This window comes from Xyrauchen texanus, chromosome 44 (genome assembly GCF_025860055.1).
Source record: "Xyrauchen texanus isolate HMW12.3.18 chromosome 44, RBS_HiC_50CHRs, whole genome shotgun sequence".
Taxonomy (NCBI): Eukaryota; Metazoa; Chordata; class Actinopteri; order Cypriniformes; family Catostomidae; genus Xyrauchen; species Xyrauchen texanus.
In genome coordinates this window covers 4,957,970-4,979,158 of record NC_068319.1, presented here as the reverse complement: position 1 = coordinate 4,979,158, position 21,189 = coordinate 4,957,970, and the positions used below count along the sequence as shown (strand labels likewise).

Genomic DNA, 21,189 nt, shown 5'->3' with positions numbered 1-21,189 from the left:
GACATCCTCACTATGCAACATTTTTCACAAGTTGCTAAAACTTTTGCACTGTACTGTATGTATATCAAACTGCATTTTAATTGCTTCCGTATGTTTTCAGAGCCACATTGGCCTGACTTTGTTTTTGTACACTCATTAAGCAGACACATTGATAAACACATAAGCTACTAGCACATTAATTCACATGCAAAAATAGCATACTCACTTTGTTTTCTTTTTAGTTTTCCACGTGGAAAGAGTTCCTGATATGTTACCATGCAATAAATCTACTTCTTAAATAAAAGAGAGGAATGCAAGTGATAAAAAAGGGTGAATATGTGTTTCAGGAACAGATATAACACTTTTACTGTATTGTATTTGGTATGTGCCCCGCTTTTGCTTTAATGACATTATGACATCAAACAGAATAATTTTTAATTGGTGGGGGAGATATGATTCCATGTGATATGATTTTGCATTTTCTGTTATGTCTATTTGATTTGCTGCATGGAATCACTAAAAAGATCTATATATATATATATATAAAAAAAAAGACAGAATCTCAGATCTTTTGCTTCACATGTCTAAAGAAATGTTGTTTGATGTTTTACTTTAGTTCAATGATATACAGTACAAGTGTGTGGAGAATAGTCTTTTATTGCCAAGCATGTTTCACCATTTTTAAATGCACGTTTTGTTTTTGCATTTCTGAAATTTTTATGAAAGTTTACTTTCAAGTTTGAGGCATCTCCACAGGGGACGTCTTGGCTTTGGCTTGCTTTCCTCTCCATTTTCTTCAGCCTTTCGCTCAGCTTCAGCTGCCTTCTCACCAGTCTTAGCTCGCTTCTCCTCTGCCTTTCTTTGAGTCCTGGCTTCCATGTGTGCCTTCAGCTGGTCTTTCACTTTCTGATGCTCTAACTTCAGCTGGTCGTTGGCTCTTTTCTCATCCATCTTTTGCTGGGCTATGGCTCGCCTTTCATCCAACTTTACCTGAGCTAAGGCTCTCTTTTTCTCAACCTTTAGCTCGACCTTGGCTCTCTTCAGCTGGTCTTTGGCATTCTGTTCCTTCATCTTTTGTCTTACTTTTGCAATCTTCTCCTCCGCCTTTAGTTCAGCTTTGGTTACCTTCAGCTTTGCTTTGGCTGTCTCTTCATCTACCATTTGCTTGGCTTTCTCTCTCTTCATCTCAACCTCTTGTTGGGCCTTAGCTCTCTTTTCATCTACATTTTTTTCAGCTGCGGATCTCTTTTCCATCTTTAGCTGAGAGATTTCTTGCTGTTGCTCCCTCACAAGATCAAGCAGCTGCCTCACATGCCGATTCAAAGACAAGATCTCTACGTCTCTATCACGTAGCTGCAAGTCCCTTTCATGGAGATGTTCTTGGATCTTCTGGTTAGTTGCTTTCTCGGCCTTCAGTGCTTCTTCGAACTGGATTTTTTCATTTCTCAACTTTATCACCTGATTCTCCAGGCCTCTGCCCTCATCTCCCCATTCGGCTGTTTTGTCCACCTTCAGTGCTTCTTCAAGCTGGATTTTCTCATTTCTCAGCTTTATCACCTGATTCTCCCAGCCGCTCTTCTCCTCTTCCCATGCTGCCGTCAGCTGATCCATAAAGTCTTCATCTACAAAGTATATTTTGTTTGAACTGTTTAGTAGTCGACAGTGATCTGTGGATGTGCGCTGGAAAACGAACATGTTTCTCCTTCTCTTGCCTGAGTAACATTGTGACATCATAATCGCTACACGCGTCTCATTCGGAATTCTACATTGAGAAGTGTTTCGTGCCGTCTGAACTCAAGGAAAATGGGCCAATAATAATATATAGATTAAAATTTTTTACAACGGTGGTTTTTACCACTTTTATTGGGTGGTTTGGGTTATTCAAGTCAGTTCTATTTTTGTGCAATAGGCCTAGGGGCCTACATAGCAAAAAAATAAAAATAAAATAAAAAATAAACTCTTTATTAATGCATTAAAATGAATAAGAAACTGATTCAACCTTTCACTTCTTTCCGATATATTCAAAGTTTTCTCTTCCATAAATGTTGAGCCATTGAAACTAAGCGATAACTCAAAAAGTCTACGCCTCATTTATATTACAGACGTGCTTCTTTAATGGGGTTTGAAACATTTCAAAGTGACAAATTAATGTATAAATATTCATAAACATAAATTTGATTTATAAATAAATAGAATGAGGTGCAAAAAAAAAAAAAAATAGATTGATCAGTTTGCAAATGTTTGTGGTGCTGTCAGCCTTCTTAATATGGGAAAAGTAGTGAAGTTTTCATTTTTATTTTCATGACTGATGTCAACATTCATTCATAAAAAATAAAAAAAAGACTGCTTAATTTGACAAAAGATCAGTGTATGAAAAACAGCCTCATAGTCAGCAACAAACACATGCTGACAAACTAAAATCCTCATAAACATGGACAGTTAATAACTCTGGAAGCAGGATATGATGGATTTATTCTTATAACATTTTCCTCCATAGAGAAAAACTTGTGGACTGTTGGACTGTTTAGTCTAATGAAAAGAGTTTAAACATTTAACTGTATATTGACTTTTATCAAAGCAAAGTCAGACTAAATGTTAATGATCATGAAGACGGAAATTCATCTCTTTACACTCCTGAGCCAGCAATAATACAGACAATTTAAATCAAATGAAAATGTTTAGATTATAAGAGTCAACTTTGTCTTAAATTGATATTTTACGCCAAAATACGAATTCTCTGATCATGTATTCACCCTCATGCCGTCCCAGATGTGTATGAAATTCTTCTGCTTAACACAAATGAAGATTTTGAGAAGTATATCTCAGCTCTGTATACAATGCAAGTGAATGGGTTCTAAAACTTTAAAGCTCGAAAAGCACATAAAGGCAGCATAAAATAATTTATAATACTCCAGTGGTTAATTCCATGTCTTCTGAAGTAATATGAAAGGTGTGGTTGAGAAAAAGATCAATATTTAAGTTGAAGTTGAATATTTTTACTATAAATCTCCACTTTCACTTTCTTCATTTGTTTTTGCTGATTCACATTATTTGTGCATATCACAACCCATTGGGCAGGGAGGAAAATGTATAGTAAAAAAAAAGGATTTAAATATTATTCTGTTTCTCACCTACACTGAACATATCTCTTCTGAAGACATGGATTAAACCACTGGAGTTGTATGGATTACTTTTGTGTGAATTTTGTTGCTTGAAATGTCTGGTAACCATTCACTTGCATTGTATGGACCTACAGAGCTGAAATATTCCTCTAAAATTCTGTCTTTGCATTCAGCAGAGAAAGTCATACACGTCTAGGATGTCACGAGGGTGAGTAAACGATTTGAGAATTTTCATTTTTGGGTGAACTATCCCTTAAATATATATGGCAGTATATTTCTCCATGTGGGCTGCTTTACATGAAGTCTTCAGAGAAGATAGAGTCATCACTTCACAGTATAAATATCTCATACTTGAACTGGTTAAACACTTTTTCTCAACAAGAGAAACATTAAAATATGAAGAGTTCTAATATGAGTTCAGATATGATCAGATGGCGCTCTTGTTGACATGCATCTCCTTGCCGAGGCGGGACACTCTCCTTCCTGTTCTGCTCAGATGATGTCAGCAGGTTCTGGAAGTGTTCCAACAGTCTTCTCTGGCTCTGTCTTCAGCTCATCTTTGGACAGGAAGTGCACAATCACATGGACACACTTTAATTGTTGTGTATATTTGTGAATGGTCAAAGTGTGGGAAAACTCTGGAGGACAGACTCACAGTTCTTGTGTCATTAGCATCCTAAACTTCCAACACAACCTCGGTATTAAACACAAAAGAGTTATATTTTTTCATTCATGCACTATTGGCATTGAAACCTTCTATTAAACGAATGGCAGCTTTAAAATGTATTTACCTGATATTTTGGATCAGGGGTGTTTTTCCTAAACATTTGTCTATCCTAATATATCATGAAATATTACAGGCTGAACAGACAAACAGTCAAATCAGATACAGATGTACAATCAAAGCTGGTTTGTGCATGCATTTGCTCAAATAATCGAACATCCCAAATTCACTTTCATCATAACATGGACCAACATTGTATGAATCATTAATTTAACAGGAACTGAAATGAGGTATTTCTGTACAATAAGGCTTAAAAATGTGCTTTTCTTGTATAGATAAAAATGATCACAACACATTCTCAAGTACAAACACTCAATGAGCACTTTATTAGGAACACCTGTACACCTACTTATTCATGCGGTAATCAAATCAGCCAATCGTGTGGCAGCAGTGCATTGCATAAACTCGTAGGGGTCAGGAGCTTCAGTTAATGTTCACATCAACCATCAGAATGAGGAAAAATATGATCCCAGAGATTTCAACCATGGCATGATTGTTGGAGCCAGACGGGCTGGTTTGAGTATTTCTGTAACTACTGATCTCCTGGGATTTTCACATACAACAGTCTCTAGAGGTCACTCAGAATGGTGCCAAAAACAAAGAAACATCCAGTGAGCAGCAATTCAGCAGACGGAGAATGGCCAGACTGGTTCGAGCTAACAGAAAGGCAATGGTAACTCAGATAACCACTCTGTACAACTGTAGTGAGCAAAATAGCATCTCAGAATGCACAACATGCCGAACCTTGAGGAGGATGAGCTACAACAGCAGAAGACCACATCGAGCACTTTATGTTCCTTTATGGACCATGGTGTTCCTAATAAAGTGCTCAGTGAGTGTATAACCGGTTTGTCCCATCTTCCAATAGGTGGAAATGAAAACTGTGTACTAAAATACACTTAAAATTGTTCAGCTGCAGGAGTAATATCACAACTCCGCTGCGCCCTCTACCGGTGACAGAGCGCATCTCTCTGTCAGCGCTTCAGTGCAGCGGAAAAGAAGTGGACTGCAGTTGTACGGCGCATTCGGTGAGAGGTTGAAACGGCAGTCGTACCTGCTCGTCGGCGAACCTCTCCCGCACTCATATCCGCATCTACGTTGAGTTTCTATCATTTAGATCTCGTAGCTCGAAGGCACAGAAGCAAAATCGTAGTGTTGACGCGTACTTGGATTTTGCCACGAACTAGGGCAAACACAGCCGAGTGAGAAATGGCAACGACAACCTGTACGCGCTTTACCGACGAGTTCCAGCTTTATGAAGAACTTGGAAAGTAAGATTTTGTACCATGTCACTTTGCTGGGGTAAATGCATAAGCCAGATGTCATATATTCATATCAAATATTGCTTTTGAATACTCATTAACACTGCTCATGTCATCAGGAGTGTTTAACGATCACTGACTGTTATATCAATGAGGTATTGGGTCATCATTGCGAGGATGTTGCATGGAGGAAACATTCAAAAGAGATGTATTTAAATACTCACACCACTGCATGTTTTAGTGTAAATGTAATTATATAGAGTCTCTTATCATAATCATTAGCACTCGTGTGTTACTTGAGAAGGTACTACATGTGCTTTGGGCCCTTTGAACTCTCAGGAGCTGTCAGGTAACATTAGAGGGAGTTGCATTGCTATACTCCCACTATACTGTGCATGTGACAGTGAGCATTCAGTCAACTGTATACAGAGATATTCGGTGACACTTTTTCAGTATTGCATGTGTTTTGGCACATTTGAGCTCTGGTGCATTGCATGCGGAATATACATGAGGGGGGTTTCCGAAAACATTAGGGGGGAGTTTGAACTCATTTTATGTAGAATGCACGGAGCAGCTGTTACAATGCGTAAATATGTTCGATTTGGGGGCTAATTTGGCGGGAATGTTTAGGGCGATACATTGTAGCGACACGTTAAACATGCGAGTCGGTCGCTACAGTGTATCTCCTGATGAAGAGTCACTACACGCGTTCTAAAGTGATCGCTAGTTCGCTACAATGTATCATTAACTGAGTGAAGAGTCGCTACACTGTATCTGTGTGTGTCCGGTGACATTTGGAGCTGCCAGAGCTGCCCGGGCGGCTGTTTGCTGTCTATAATCGGTGTGTGTGTGTGTGTGTGGGCGGGTTTGGGTGGTTTACGAGGACATTTTTTAGGTTACAAACTGGTAATTACAAGGGTGTTATGTTATAAATGTGGTTTATGAGGACATTTCTAGAGTCCTCATGATGAAAATCGCTTAAAAACATATTAAACGATGTTTTATTGAAAATGTAAAAATGCAGAAAGTTATTTTGTGAGGGTTAGTGGTAGGTGTAGTGTTAGGGGATATAATATATAGTTTGTACAGTATAAAAATAAATATGTCTATAGAGAGTCCTCATAAGGATAGCCGTGGTGTGTGTGTGGTGTGTGTGTGTGTGTGGTGTGTGTGTGTGTGTGTACATGCCTGCAGCCTGACGTTATGAAATGATTTTACTCTTCTGCCCCCCACACACAGTCAGTATTTCTTTTCTTTTGCTCCGTTTTCTCCTGAATTATTGAACGTCCACGTGTGTGTAAATCCACGATAATAGTAACAAACATGTGTCTCTCAGATAATAATACCACATCTATGAAATATTCAACATATTCCTCTCAGCAATTAAACGTTTCGTTATTTATTTGTTACTCAGTTTTTAAGTGTGTATTACTTTCTTCTGCACAACACGAGAAAGGTTTTTAGAAGAATATTTAAGCTCTGTAGGTACTCACAATGCAAGTCTACAGGGTTCAAAATGCAAAAAAGCACATAAATGCCGCATAAAAGCAATCCATACGACTCCAGTGGTTTAATCCATGTCTTCAGAAATGATATGATAGGTGTGGGCAGGGCTGGACTGATAATCTGGCATACCGGGCATTTTTCCGGAGGGCCGACGCATTTTGGGGCCGATCAGGGGTGGACTGGCTATCGGGAGAACCGAGCAGGCCGGTGGATTGGCTTCGAAACGTGCCGAATGGGCTGCGATAAGCAAAAATGAGCCACCACGTTATACAGTACGGACCACAAAACGGCGCCGTGATATGCAGAAAAGGACAGCGAACACCTTTGAACCCTGTTGACTTGCATTGTATGGACCTGCAGGGCTGAGATATTCATCATACGCATCTGGGATGGAGTAAATGTTGAGAGATTTTTCATTTTTGGGTGAACTATCCCTTTAAATAGCTGCATTTCATGACATGTCAGACCAAAAGCTGCTTTGTTTGTTGTGAAGTTCATTGCACAGAGATAAGTTTTCTGCTGCTGTGTGCCAGTCTACCTCAGCAGCTCACAGCTTGATGGGTCGATCTTCCTGGCAATAAATCAGCCCAGTGATTCTTGTGAGACGGTTCAGGCTGCTTCTTCTGGCACTAATGAAAATACACATTTACGATTACAGTTAAAGATCTGCAGATGGACAGGTCTCTAGCCTCGTGCTGCACTGACTCGGTCAAGAGATAACAGCTCACTGATGTAACACTACATAACCTTCTCAGAAGATTGTTCTATTACACTGACAAGCCTGCAATATTATAATTCTTTAAATACATTCATGTTAATGTGCATCATAAATTAATTATAATCAGTGTTGGGTGTTATCTAATACATTTTTTTAATTCAATAAGTAGTGTAGTGCACTTCATTTCAAAGGCTTTTTAATTCGATTACAGCTACTGATTTTTAAAGAAGTTAATAACTTTTTAGGTCACACATATTTTTTAAATAATATTATTTATGTAAAATACATTTAAAACATGAATTACGGTAATATGTCCATGCTGGCTTACTTACAATCATTTCTGCAGAGCTAAGTTCCCACCAGAAGCCTGCAGAATGCTAATGAGTGGCATCTTGTACCAACACAAACACAAAGAGGCACCAAAACACTTTCCCAGACTTTCGGGTTAACTGTACCACGTTGGTGGAATGATCTTTCCAACTCCATCCGTGTAGCAGACTCTCATTCTGTCTTCAAAAAATGGCTAAAACACATCTTTCCCATGAGCACCATTCACTCATAAATATAAATATATATATACTTGTTGCACTCTAATCTACCTTGGATACTTTTACTCTGACGCTAGTGAAAATTTGCAATGCAGCAATTTTCTTACCACTGTCTCCTTAAGATGAATCACCTATTGTGTATTATTCCTTTTATGTAAGTCGCTTTGGATAAATGCATCTGCCAGATGAATAAATGTAAATGTACATCTGTTTGTGTTTCTGTGACAGCTGAAGAATATATAGACATGAGAGGTAATGGGGTAGAACTATTTATATAAAAAAATTGAAGTCCTTCACATAGCATATAAATGGACAAGTCATATATCAAATGAACTCTCAGGAATGTGACTATACGTTTCATTTTGTTGCCCTAATACCACAGTTTGAAAGATTTTCAAAAGAATCACAAAGTGAAATATGATTTCTGTCATCAAATACAAACATCTTTTTTATGCTCCATTAACTGCTGCTGTAAGCCCCAAATAGCTAAAAACTTTATAACTGCTTTTACATTAAAAGTTCTCTAAAAAAAATGAGCCATTGTTTACTTGTCTGTGAGCTTGCATGTGTGAATAATCCAATGTTATATCTTAGATGTCCAGAACAAAATATGCCATCCTGAAGGATAAGCATGCTAAACAAATCATCAGAAAAATATTAGTTCAACTACTGATGAAAACATTTTATGTCACCGCAATGGGGTGGATCTCTGCTTTCTAATGATCCCTAGATTAAGCTTCTAGTCCACTCAGAGGCCGAGATATTAGATGAAACAACAAGGTTGGTGCATGAACTGATAATTAGAATGAATATCTGTGGTCAAACCATAGACTGTAAAAAAAGATGGACGACGCCCCTTCGCTCTTTTCCATTGGTGAGAACTGAAGCCGCCAGTGTCCCGATATGGCGCTGACATCTTGGGACTTGAGTCTGCGCACCTGCGCAGTAGTGAGCAGGAAGTAAAGCCGCGAAATCAAGGCCCCGCCCTCACTCTCGCTGAATCAATCGCAAGCACACGCCCCTGCACTTTTGACTTTTGACTTAAGACGGTGTGAAATAATTAATTATATAAATTTAGATATTACATTTAAAGCTCCAATCTCCTCAGTCCTCCGAAGATCCCGAAAAAAAGTCGCTCAGAGAACCTGTCAATCACAGCTGTCAATCATGATGTCACAGGACCATTTTTATAGCATCAAATAACCAACTAAAAACTAACTTATTTTGAAAACAAACACTTGAAATTACATCAACGTGATAGAAACTACAGTAAATGACAGAAACTATCTTTGGAAAAAAGATATGTGAAGTGTAATTTAATTGTTTAGTTGGTCCCGTTGAATAACATGGGGAGGCGGGGTTTATGACCTATACTAGGACCAGTATAGGTCAAACCCCTAAGTGTTAAACATTAAACACAACTTATCCCGCACCGTTTATGCTACAGACATGATACCTAAAATCTTGCGGCTTGGTGAGCAGAGGTGTGCAATTACTTTTCTAAGCAATCACACATGCAATTTTTGCCTGGTGGATTATAAAATGGATGAAAAAAATCCCATAGATTTACATTGAAGTAGAAAATCTGTGAGCTCTTTACTTGGGCTAGTAAGCAACCACCTCCATGGTTCTTTGATGTATAATGTGGTATGTAATGATTACTATATACATATATCAATGCATTTACATGGGCACTCTGAGATACTCAAAAAATACCATGGCACCATGATCAACAAAACAATGGTTAGTGTGTGATCAACCTTTAGGCCTTATAACTCTTGCATGATGTTTTGTACGATGAAGTCAAGAAATGACCCGTGTTTAAAGATTCCCAACATCTCCTAGGCATCTTTTCTTGTAGCCAGCCAAGCGAATCACACACAGGTGATTGGCCTGCAGTCACAGGGGGGCATATGCTATATCACATGTTTCTGTCACATGGGATATTCTAAGGGCATTTGAGCCCTGTAGGTCAAGCTCTGGCAGTGCCCGCTGACACGGTCTTGTGCGTAACAGATCCGCCTCTTCTTTTCAGAGTTGCTGCTCAAGACATGCCGAGTGGATTGTGTAACTGTAACAAGGTGTGCTAAAATTAGCCAGTAAGGAATGACATCAGACCATTATCATGACTGTCTCCAGTGATTTTATAACGCAGGTCTTTCTGAAAATAGACCTAAAGAGGCAGGCGCTTGAGAGACAGCATGTGCTCTACATTTTGTTCCCTGTCTGTAGATTCACTCCTTGTGTTTGATAATGTGCAAGATATATGTGCTAAATTTATATAATGATTATTGTTGCATCAAACAGCTGCTTATTGGGTTTTCAGTTCTGATCTTGTATTGTCGTGGCATGTATTACGAATAATGAAATGTAAAACCGGTTGGTATTTTGACCCTTTTCATATCAGTTAATTAATGCTTGGTATCGATACAGATTTCCAGAATTGATTTGATTCGATTGCGATATGTTTCAGTTATAATGTCTGTTTTGCTTAAATATGAAAGAAATTCACTCTCAGCTAATGCTGTAAATTATAAAGGGAACCTTCTAACTTGGTACATTACAAAGATATTCATTTTTATCAGGACCTCACTGTGGCAGGGTGGAGGGCGGGGCCGGGATCCTACACACCCGGTCCGTATTAGGCTAATTAAGCCACCGTGAGGGATAAAGGTCGACTGCAGAGGATCGTGCGGGAGAGAGAGATCGTTTACGGACATGAACAAATGCTTTGAAATATACAGAAGTGATACATTTTGATCATTTATAAAAACTGTATTAATTGCACTGTAAATATGATTGCAATCAGTAAAAACATCAAACTGATGAAATAGCCATGTGTTATATGTTGTTGGAAAGCTCTCAAAGAGTAGAATACAACCAGTCTGATTGTTTTACTCACAGACAAAAATATAGTTATATTTACTTATAGTAAAAGTATATTTCTTTAACATTTAAGTTATTGCTTATATGCTGGGTTTTCGCTTATAACGTCATGAAAAATAAACAGAACATACAATATCACATATAATTTTATATAGGTGTTTATCTTTCACATGAACACACACACTGTAACGCTTGAGTAACGAGGCAGACGAGGAGATGCGGATCCAAACGCAGTTTGACCTTTATTTGGTAAACAAACGCAAAGTAACAACCCACGATGGGGAAAAGAAACATAAAATAGTTGAGCTGACCACGATGAACAAACAGGGGACTAGGGAGGGACGCACACACCAGGCTAACATCAAACAACGATAGACGAGGACTGAACAAAGAAACAGGGTATAAATACATAAACAAGGGAAACAGGGGCCAATGAACGAACAGAACTCAAACAAGATAACAAGGTGATTAACGGAAGCGAAGGGCAAACTAATGAGGGCAGGTGAAAACAATGACAGAAGACACGAACGCTAACAAGGGGAATATGGAGTTACATAAGGGACTAAAGTGAAAACCAAAAAATGCAAAAGTGACAAAATGGGAAACAAGAGGGCAACAGTGAAACAAGACAGGGTATACATAACACACACAATGTAATCAGATGCACAGATCATTAGATAATCCACATGAAGCACAAAATTACAAATGGCCACCAGGAGATGGCGCCACGACTCGATGCAGACTCGTTGAGTCAAAAGACACTGATTCTGTGAAATCTCATTACTAAAATCATGTGTGCATGCTATGCAAACCTTCAGTCATTGTTGTGTTTGCATGTGTAATTATTTCTGAAGTACAATTATTATGTTTTATTATTTGGAGACATGGAGACGTTTTTGAACACCATGATAAATTATTTTTGTAATGCTATAACTTTTGATTGCTTTGTCGTATCAACACAAACATTTTCTCAGATACAGTTGACATGATTGGGAACAAAATAAAAGCCATCGTATTGACACCCAGAGATATATAATGTAAAATCAGAAAAATAAGAAAAGAAAAGTTTTGGGTACATATTTTGTGTTTTTGTTCAGCAGTTTCTTAGGCTGAGAGACTCAGAATGTATCATAATCTAAAATCTATATAAAAAAAAAATGAAAACAAATGTTCTTTACAAAGACACCAAACAATTGACCCTCCTATTTTTTTATATTGTATTTTGTTTTTGTCAAGTTATAAGCCTTTAATTTTGGGTATGCCACTGAAACAGAACATATTAGAGCTTAAAGGGTTAGTTGGACAATAAATATGTTTACCCAGCCCTACAGTTAAATTAAGCTAAATCAAATAATTTTTCTCCTAAAAGTGAGTTAACACAAAAAATACAAATTCTGTCATCATTTACTCTCATGTCCTTCTAGACCATTATTGTTTTCTTCTTGCAGAAATCTTTTAGCAGAATACTTTTCCACACAAAGTGAATGCATACTGAGGCTGTCAAGCTTCAAAAAGGACAAAAAGCACCATAAATCCACCATAAAAACAGTCAACACAATTCATGCACTATATTCCAAGAACAGACAAAAATGTGGGTAAATATTCAGTAATAATCTTCTAAAGTTCTTAAATCTCATCTGCACTTTGGCATATTCAAACTTGCATAACTTTCCTCAGTTGCAAACACATGAGAACCAATGTTTTCCCATGTCATTGACGTCAAACCTGGTGCAATGCATCTCAACATGCATTAAGTTAAATGTGCATGTGTGAATGAGATTTCTGGCAAATTCAAATTAGATTCTGCATATTCAAATGATTGCCTTGTGTTCGCTTATGAGACACAAAAGAAACATTGGCTTTTGGTGTCACTTTTCAAGTTTCACTTTTTGTGTTCCATCGAAAAACGAATGTCATGCCGCTTTGGAATGAGAATGAGTAAATGATGATAGAATTGCCAATTTTGTGTGAACTACCCCTTTAAGCAGATTAAGCATTTTGGATTCTGTGTGAAGTTCAACTGTGTGTATCTGCAGATCTTTTAAGCTGCTATGTTCATCTCTCGTCTCTTTCTTCAGGGGGGCCTTCTCAGTTGTGCGCCGTTGTGTCAAGCTGTGCACAGGCCAAGAGTATGCTGCCAAAATCATCAACACCAAAAAGCTCTCAGCAAGAGGTAGGCCGATTTTTGGGGTTGGTGAAAGAGATCGATTGCGACAGCATGTCAAGTGTTTTGTTTAGCCTTTGCAAATATTTACAATAGTAACCAGAATTTTCTCCAAAATAATGAAGTCAGTACAGTTATTGTATTTAAATAGTGTAAGGGGCTGTTCACACAGAAAGTGTTTTTGTGTCCGTCCAAGTAAATATTAGCTAGATTGACATCTTTGACCATTGCACCGGTTCTCACTGTATTTTCAGCAGTCAGCATATTATTTTTGTACTGATTATATGCTGATTATATGATCGTTGTTTTAGCGCCTTCTAGTGTTCATTTCACCACGAAACTGCTGCGATATGTATAACGAGCCACGTAAACTGTTTAAGCAAAACTGTAGGTAAGGTAATGTGATTCCATGAGACCTGATAGCAAATAGATGACCACAGAACTAACAGACATGGACTAAAATGTCATATTTTTAGGACATTGTGTCAAGAACTTCAACTTTTAAAAACTTGTCTCATATGCTTTATGTGTCTCTATGTTCTGTTCCATTCGTTGCGCTGTGTCTAACCTTTTTTTTTAAAGTTTTGTCTGATCAGCCCTTGGGATGATCATTTAGAATCATCCATCATTTGGTGTAATTAAATTTTTCATGTCAGTGGTGGCTCATACCAAGGTTACACAGTTTTATGGTAAAAGGAGAGGGTTGTTGTATGGATGAGTTTAAGAGACTAGGATAATATTAAGATGTCAGTGCTTGTTGTTGACTTGCTTGTTGAGGTGTTGTGTGATAGCCTGTGTATGTGTGTGGGTGTGTGTTTTGGAAGTGTTGGTGCATGGCGGGGGTGGGGTGGGGTGTACATGGTCTGCAGGTCATTACAGGCAGCCTAACCATTTGGCATGCTGCAGACGGCGCGTCTGTTAGCCCAAGATGCCAAGAGCATGGGACTGATTGCACCCACAGAGAGGGGCATAGGGCCACACACACATGCAGACAGACATACACATGAACATGTTCAAACTCACGCACACGCTGGTGCATAGGGGCTTCAGCATCAGAACTAAAGCAAGCATGCTTAAAGGAATAGTACACCAAAAAATTACATTTGTTTGTCATTTATTCACCCCCATGTTGTTCTAAACCCATATAACTTTCCTTCTTTGTGGAACAGTAAAGGAGATGTTGTAAGGCAGAATGCTTGTCCCAGGAACCATTCACCATTTGAGTGAACTATCCCTTTAAGTACAGAACACAAGGTTGAATTTAACATTGAGAACTGCGCTTCTACTGTTCTCCTCTAACAAAGCCAACACTTCAAGCGGAAAAAGTTCAGGTTGACACTTCGTCATTGCTGCTTTTGTTTTGACTCAGCTTTTAACCACATCTTGCTCTTCGCTGGCCCCAAACGCCCATGTGAGGATTCGTTTTCAATCAAACGTTAGAGATGATTTCGATTCTTGTGGTTTGCTCTGAATGTCGTTCAAAGAACCCATGAAATCATTCGACAAGTGCTGTTTTCTTTCCTGTGTTTATGCATTACACATTTAAGGGGCTCGTCCCATTTAAAACAAATAGCCAATAACCTTTATTTTACATCACAGCCATGCTGATTTGCTATTTGCTTTTGCTTGTCAGATGCAGGTGGTGTTAGAAGGAGGGGCATTATCATTCTAGAAACATTTGATTGGACAAAAATTTGTATGTGCCCCTGAGTGCAAGATCAATAATCAATACTTTTGGTTATTTTTCCAGGAAGAGAAAGACTGTACATTTTAAAGCTGAAGTATGTAATTTCTGCAACAGCTTTCTGAAAACGCCCCTCTTCCACCGTTGATCGAACAAACAGATAGTCCTGCCCCCGATCACTGCTGCAAGCGTTTCTCTCTCTCTCTCTCTCTCTCTCTCTCTCTCTCTCTCTCTCTCTCTCTCTCTCTCTCTCTCTCTTCCGGTGGTCTGGATTGCCTCTTTTATCCCTCTCAAGCTCTCAGTGCAACACAGAACAGCTGTTAGAGATAATTTTCCACAGGTGTCAATCCTTACTCTCTACAAACCGTTGCTCGGCCACACCCCCATCACCACAATATTCTAAAAGATCCTTTTTAGTAGTACACTAGCATATAGACAGCCTGATTTCATGAAAATTATGTGACTGTGGCATAATTCTAGAAAAATTCTAAATAACCGTACGTTTTTCCTTACACGTTAAGTTCCAAGCGAGTTAAATTTTCTCCCAAACAGATTAGGTTTTTAAGGTTAATGCTCTGTTGTGTTTCAAATCAACAATACCAACCTCTCTACTCTGAACCTAACCGATAGTGTCATAAAAATCAAATGTGAGATGAAAAAGTGACCATGTCATTTTGTGGTGCTTCAATTACTTTTTGGCTCACACGTCAACTCATGTGCTCTTCAGGACTCATACCCCGGTCCATTGCATCAAAATGCTCTATCAGAGTTACAGCACAATTTGTTTACACCCAAACAAGCTTGTAAATGTAGTTGGTTATATAATGCAAACGTTAAAATGTATTGCCTTACGCCGGTTTCACATATCCTCTGTGAGTGGGGCGTGAGTGAGCCGTTTTCTTTTCGGCACCCATGTTAACAGATTAGACCCTTCACATTGCAAAAGTGAGTCACAAGGTGAAACATCCCAGAAGCGTGCGTCCCAGATGCGGCAATGAGAGGATAGTTTAGGCGCTAGCCTATTTTTGCCGCTCGGCTCATGCTGAACTCAGCGGCTCTGGGTGTAGCAGAAGACAAAAATAATCAGAAGATTATAGAAAAGACCCAAAAGCAAATAAACAATATTTAAACCGAACCTACTATACACTACAATGTTCAGGCCTGCATACAAACAAACACAAAATAACTAAATAAATGAAAACTTGTTGAAGGTGTTTAGAAGAGACAGACAATGGGGGGCTCATTGAGTAAAGACGCTGTCTACCAACCCTGGAGTCGCGAGTTCGAATCCCAGGACTTGCTGAGTGACTCCAGCCAGGTCTACTAAGCAACCAAATTGACCTGGTTGCTAGGGAGGGTAGAGTCATATGGGGTAACCTCCTCGTGGTCCCTATAATGGGGTTCGCTCTCGGTGGGGCACATGGTGAGTTGTGCGTGGATGCCGCTTGGAGGCAACTGAGATTTCATCCTCCACCACCTGGATTTAGGTGAGTCACTATGACACCATGAGGACTTGGGAATTGGGCATTTCAAATTGGGGTGAAAAAGGGAGAAAAAACAAACAAACGAAAAATGATCAACCGTTTTGGAAATTTCAGTCTTTCCCCATTCAAGTAGATGGGAGCTTCACATTTATATCACTTGTTTTCAAAGAAAATAGCTGCCCAGAATGCCCGAGAGCATTCCAAAGATGACAGCAGAGAGGACTGACTTGCTTGAAATGGGCTTTGATATATTAACCAATTACGAACAAGTATGACGTTATAAGTCACGTGCGATAGTAAAAGTGTTTAGATGTCATAAGATAGCATTGTGTGAAGAACAGAGCCAAAAAGTACGTGTTTTTGAACTGATAATATGCTGTGATGTTTGTTTTAGCACCTCTAGTGTTCATTTCACCAGGAGACCTTTAAGACCAGTAAAAACCTTTAAGCAAAAATGTAGGTATAGTAACGTGATTCAATGAGACCAATAGTACCACAAAGCTAACAGACCCGATGACCACAAAGCTAACAGACATGGACTAAAAGCCACAACACTTCTATTTTGATTTCATGGGATCTTTAAATGTCATGTGAAAGCTGTGCCATTGCGGAATAAGTTGAATGTAGCGAGTGGAAAGTGGAGCAAATATGAGGGGGGAGGGCCAGGGTTGGGTGATTGACACAGGATCCATCCAATCAATGCATGATTCCTCCAACAGGGTTTCAAGAAGCACAATTCTTCAAAACGGATTCTCTTAGTACGCAATGGGAACAGTTGTGATTTGCGTGAATAGTTTATGTGCATAATCGCAGCACCTGCAGTGCAGCATGGAGATGACCTGGATTTACCCAAAAACCCACACACTCATACAGACAGGACTGAAGACACTAAGTTGCTCAGAGCAATTTGCTCCATGATCGTTTCCAATTATAAAGGCTTACTGCTGGGATAAATACTGATACTGAATACTGAAGCGATGATTTGAGCTGTAATTGTTTCTGAAAGACCTATGATTATTGCATACCGTTTGCCTCAAATGAGCAGATTCATTTACATTTATGCATTTGGCAGATGCTTTTATCCAAAGCGACTTACAGTGCACTTATAACAGGGACAATCCCCCCGGAGCAACCTGGACTTAAGTGCCTTGCTCAAGGACACATTGGTGGTGGCACACCACACCACACCACAGATTCCTCATTTGGGTAGTGAATGATTATCTTTGGTTTTCCGCCATGTTGGTGAATTTGTTTGCATCGATAGGCATAGGAATTTCTCTGGTATTCCGTTGTGTTGAATTCTAATACAGACTTTTGAAAGTATGTCTTAAAGGAATGTTCCGGGTTCAAAGTTAAGTTCAATCGACAGCATTATGTTGAATACCAAAGAAATAAATAGTCTTGTGCCTCATTTATTTCAATAATGCAAAAATCGCTGTCACAGTGAGGCACTTACAATGGAAGCCAATCCTTAAACGCTAAAATACACAGTTTCAAATGTATAGCCACAAGACATGATTTTAGTGTGGTAAAATCACTTACTAACCTTTTCTGTGTAAAGTTATATCCAATTTTACAACTTCTTTTGCCATGATGACATAATGTCAACAAACTCTAAAATGACTGTAGAAATTATGATTCTAACAACTTTACAACTCAAATAATACACAAGTTTTCACTGAATAATTAATGTAAGTGCTTTTATAAAATTATAAGCGTCATATTTCTGACTTTAAACCCTCCAAAAATTGGCCCCATTCACTTCCATTATAAGTGTCCTCAAAATAATATTTTGTGGTAATTAGCATTATGGCAGAAATGCTTTTGATTGTACTTAACTTCAATTGAACCCAGAATACTCCTTTAATACACTCTCCTGGCCTTATCATGCATGATTAATCAGTGCATGCTATTTAAAAAAAAAGTATATATATATATTGTCTACATAATCTTTAATCAAATGTAATACCTTGCTCCGCCTCTAAATCAACTTTATTTTTCGTCTGATGGCACCAAGCCCTCTTGTTTTACAGCCCCTCCCCTCAAACCACCTGACTCCATTCTGGTATGGAGCACCAACTTTTCAAAATCCAAACATAAGTCTCAGAGGTCATTTACATATAGAAGCCTTAAAGGTACAGTAGCATAAACAGCCTGTTTAAATCTAAGGGTCAGATAGAGAGTGAAAAATGATCTACTAAAATTAGAATATGCAAGAAAACTTGACTAACATTAAAAGTGGATTTCAGGGAAATATTTGCATAGAATTAATCTTTGCAATGCTGCTTAAATGTAGAATATGGACTCTTTAATGTTCTTCCCCTATGTATAAATTGAGTTATGTGCACAGGTGAGTTTTGCTGTCTGTGTTTGTTCAGTTCTGTAGTCCGGCAATGAGATTGGTGTTAGTCGTTTGAGCAGACAGAGCAATTTTCTCTCCAGAGGTTCTGATGCTGTTTGCTGAAGAGGCGATTTCTCTTGTACTGTTTGGTTGTCGCATTCTCACAGCTTCACACCAGTCCCAATCCTCAATGTGACAACTGCACAAGCTGTTGTGTGCGTGTGTGGATTTTGTGGAGTGGTCATTTAGGGCTGAAATGATTAGTCAACGTTATTGGCAACGTCGACAATAAAAAATTGTCAACCAAAAATGTCATTGTCGTATAGTCGTTTGATCTGCTATAATGTAACATGAGGTCACATTAAACTGTAATGATGCATGAGAGCAGCACTGCATTTCGTGTCTGACTGAGGAGAGGAAGAATTACACAGATCACAGTCCCGATGCGCTCTAAACTTTCCAAACAGCTTCAGGTGATGTAGATCGCAAAGAATGCAAAAATACCACTTACATCTTAAATGCGGTTATTTTAAATGCGTTATAGCTTTATTAAAGTTCAAATGATACAGAAGCAGATCATGTAAATAACGGCAAACTCCAAAACTGGCATTTCTCTGTGCGGTCAGCACCTCTTCTATGAGTTGCACGAATGTCTCGATCTAATGGGGAGAGATTGAAACTGCACCCGGCTGATGCACACTCTGTCGTGGGGACGCTTGTCCCTCGAACTCACACGCTTAATGCAGCTAGATTATAACATGATGGCTCGTGACTTATTGAATCATAATATGTGTTACTGTGCATTTCTTATCATGAAGAAAATTGGCAATATGCAGCTTTAATGTGAGTTAAAGATGGATTGAAGTGAACAGAAAGGTGAGAGAGGTGAAGTCTTCACCCCATTTTACACTGCAACAAAATATGTTTGTGATTTGTTTTTGTTTTGGCTTGTTTTCCAAAATAAATATCTTAAACTCCTTTAAAACAACTTACATTTACTTTAGCAGCTATACTGCAGAAGAACAAATTGTTATCTGAGAATGTTGAATATAATATTAAAAATACAAATATTTTAAAATATCTAAAAGTCCTTTAAAAAAGATGCATTCACATGAGAAGCAGCAAAACAGATATTTAGACTTGCTTTTAGAGAATAGATCTTAAATATAAGTATATTTTGTCTTTACTGCACTCACAGAAGTATAAGCAAGTAAAAAATACACATAAACAAAATACACTTATATTTAAGATACATTCTCTTAAAGTAAGTCTAAATATCTTATATGTTGCTTCTCAAATAAATCGATCTTGTTTTAAGGATTTTTAGACCATTTTAAATGGAAAACAAGACAAAAACACTTGATAACAAGAGGATTGTTTGCAGTGAAATTCTTTACTGAATTAAACTTAATATAAAGTACTTTTTCCCCATCATTTAGAGGTATTTTTAAAAGATGATTTTGTCCTCTTTATTGTTAGTAAGCACGTTAATACAACATATTAAGTTGGGCACAAATGGAGTAATCAGTTAAGAGCTAATGATTAATTAGCTCGTCGAATAATCGCTCTAATAATCGTTAGATTAATTGTTAGCTGCAGCCCTAGTTACAATGAGGCCACAGTATTGTTTTGTGAACTGGCTGTAGTTATACTAGCTCAAGATACATTTATTTTCTCATGATAAACATCACTACATTCACAAATCAGACATTTTAACGATGGCTGAATGCATTTTAGCAAATATTGGATGAATAAATGATGCTAAGATGATAGACAGCCTTGATAAACAGCTCAGGAGTCTTCTGAAACGGTGGAGATGATCTGCGCCCTGTTTCCCAGCTGTCCTCCTTCCCATATGACTCATGCATGGCAGACAGCAGGCTTCCTCTGTAGGATATGCTGGAGAGCACGTCTGTCTGAGTTAATCACACGAAAGCTGTCAAGAACATGTCCGGCTCATTTTGCACCCCATAATCAAGAGAAAGAAATAAGAGTTATATTTTGCTTAAAGGAATATTCCGGGTTTAATACAGTTAACCCAGTTGACAGTATTTGTGCCATAATGTCAGTTACCAGAAAAACCTATTTCGACTCATCGTACCTCCTTTTCTTAAAAACATAACATTAATTCTTCTGTAAAAACGTTAGTATTATTTGTGCTGTAAAGTGGTTTAAATCGCCATTTACTAGGATTTTGGGGTTTACTGCGTTACGCCGTCATGAAGTTGTAAAATTGGATATATCTTTACACAGATTAGTAAATTATTTGATCACACTAAAATCATGTTAACACACATTTCTTCTGACTTGTGGCTGTACTTTTGAAACAGTGAGTATTTGAACATTTACGGATTGGCCCCATTGACTGGCATTGTAAGTGCCTCACTGTAATCCAGATTTAGCTTTTTTTAAATGAAGGGAGGGACGAGTTAAAATATTTTTTGGTGATAATCAACACTATTCTACAAATGCTGTTGATTGAACTTAACTTGAATTTAACCCAGAATATTCCTTGAATCTTCAAGAAATATTTCTTCCATTGTTGACACAGCAACATGAGTTTGGGACAGGACAATCTCTTTTTCTAACCAATGAAAAGTGATTATTTTTGCAATTCTGTTTGATGAACCATCATGTCATACTTTACTTTAAAGTATTAATTTATCATGGTAATATTTGTTGTACTGCTTTTAATTTACACTGATTTATTG

The 21,189-nt window shown here is 38.1% G+C and overlaps 1 protein-coding gene across 25 annotated transcripts in view; it reads left to right on the top strand.

The window, feature by feature from the left end:
- The first annotated feature begins 4,879 nt into the window (after window positions 1-4,879).
- The window catches only part of LOC127636528 (calcium/calmodulin-dependent protein kinase type II subunit beta-like), a 71,942-nt gene continuing 55,632 nt past the window's right edge, over window positions 4,880-21,189 (top strand). For all 25 annotated transcript variants that reach the window (XM_052117105.1, XM_052117110.1, XM_052117108.1 and 22 more), the window contains exons 1-2: window positions 4,880-5,156; window positions 12,884-12,978. In XM_052117105.1, coding sequence (XP_051973065.1) covers window positions 5,095-5,156; window positions 12,884-12,978 — 157 coding nt within the window. In that variant the 5' untranslated portion in view covers window positions 4,880-5,094. The remainder of the gene's footprint in view (window positions 5,157-12,883; window positions 12,979-21,189) is intronic.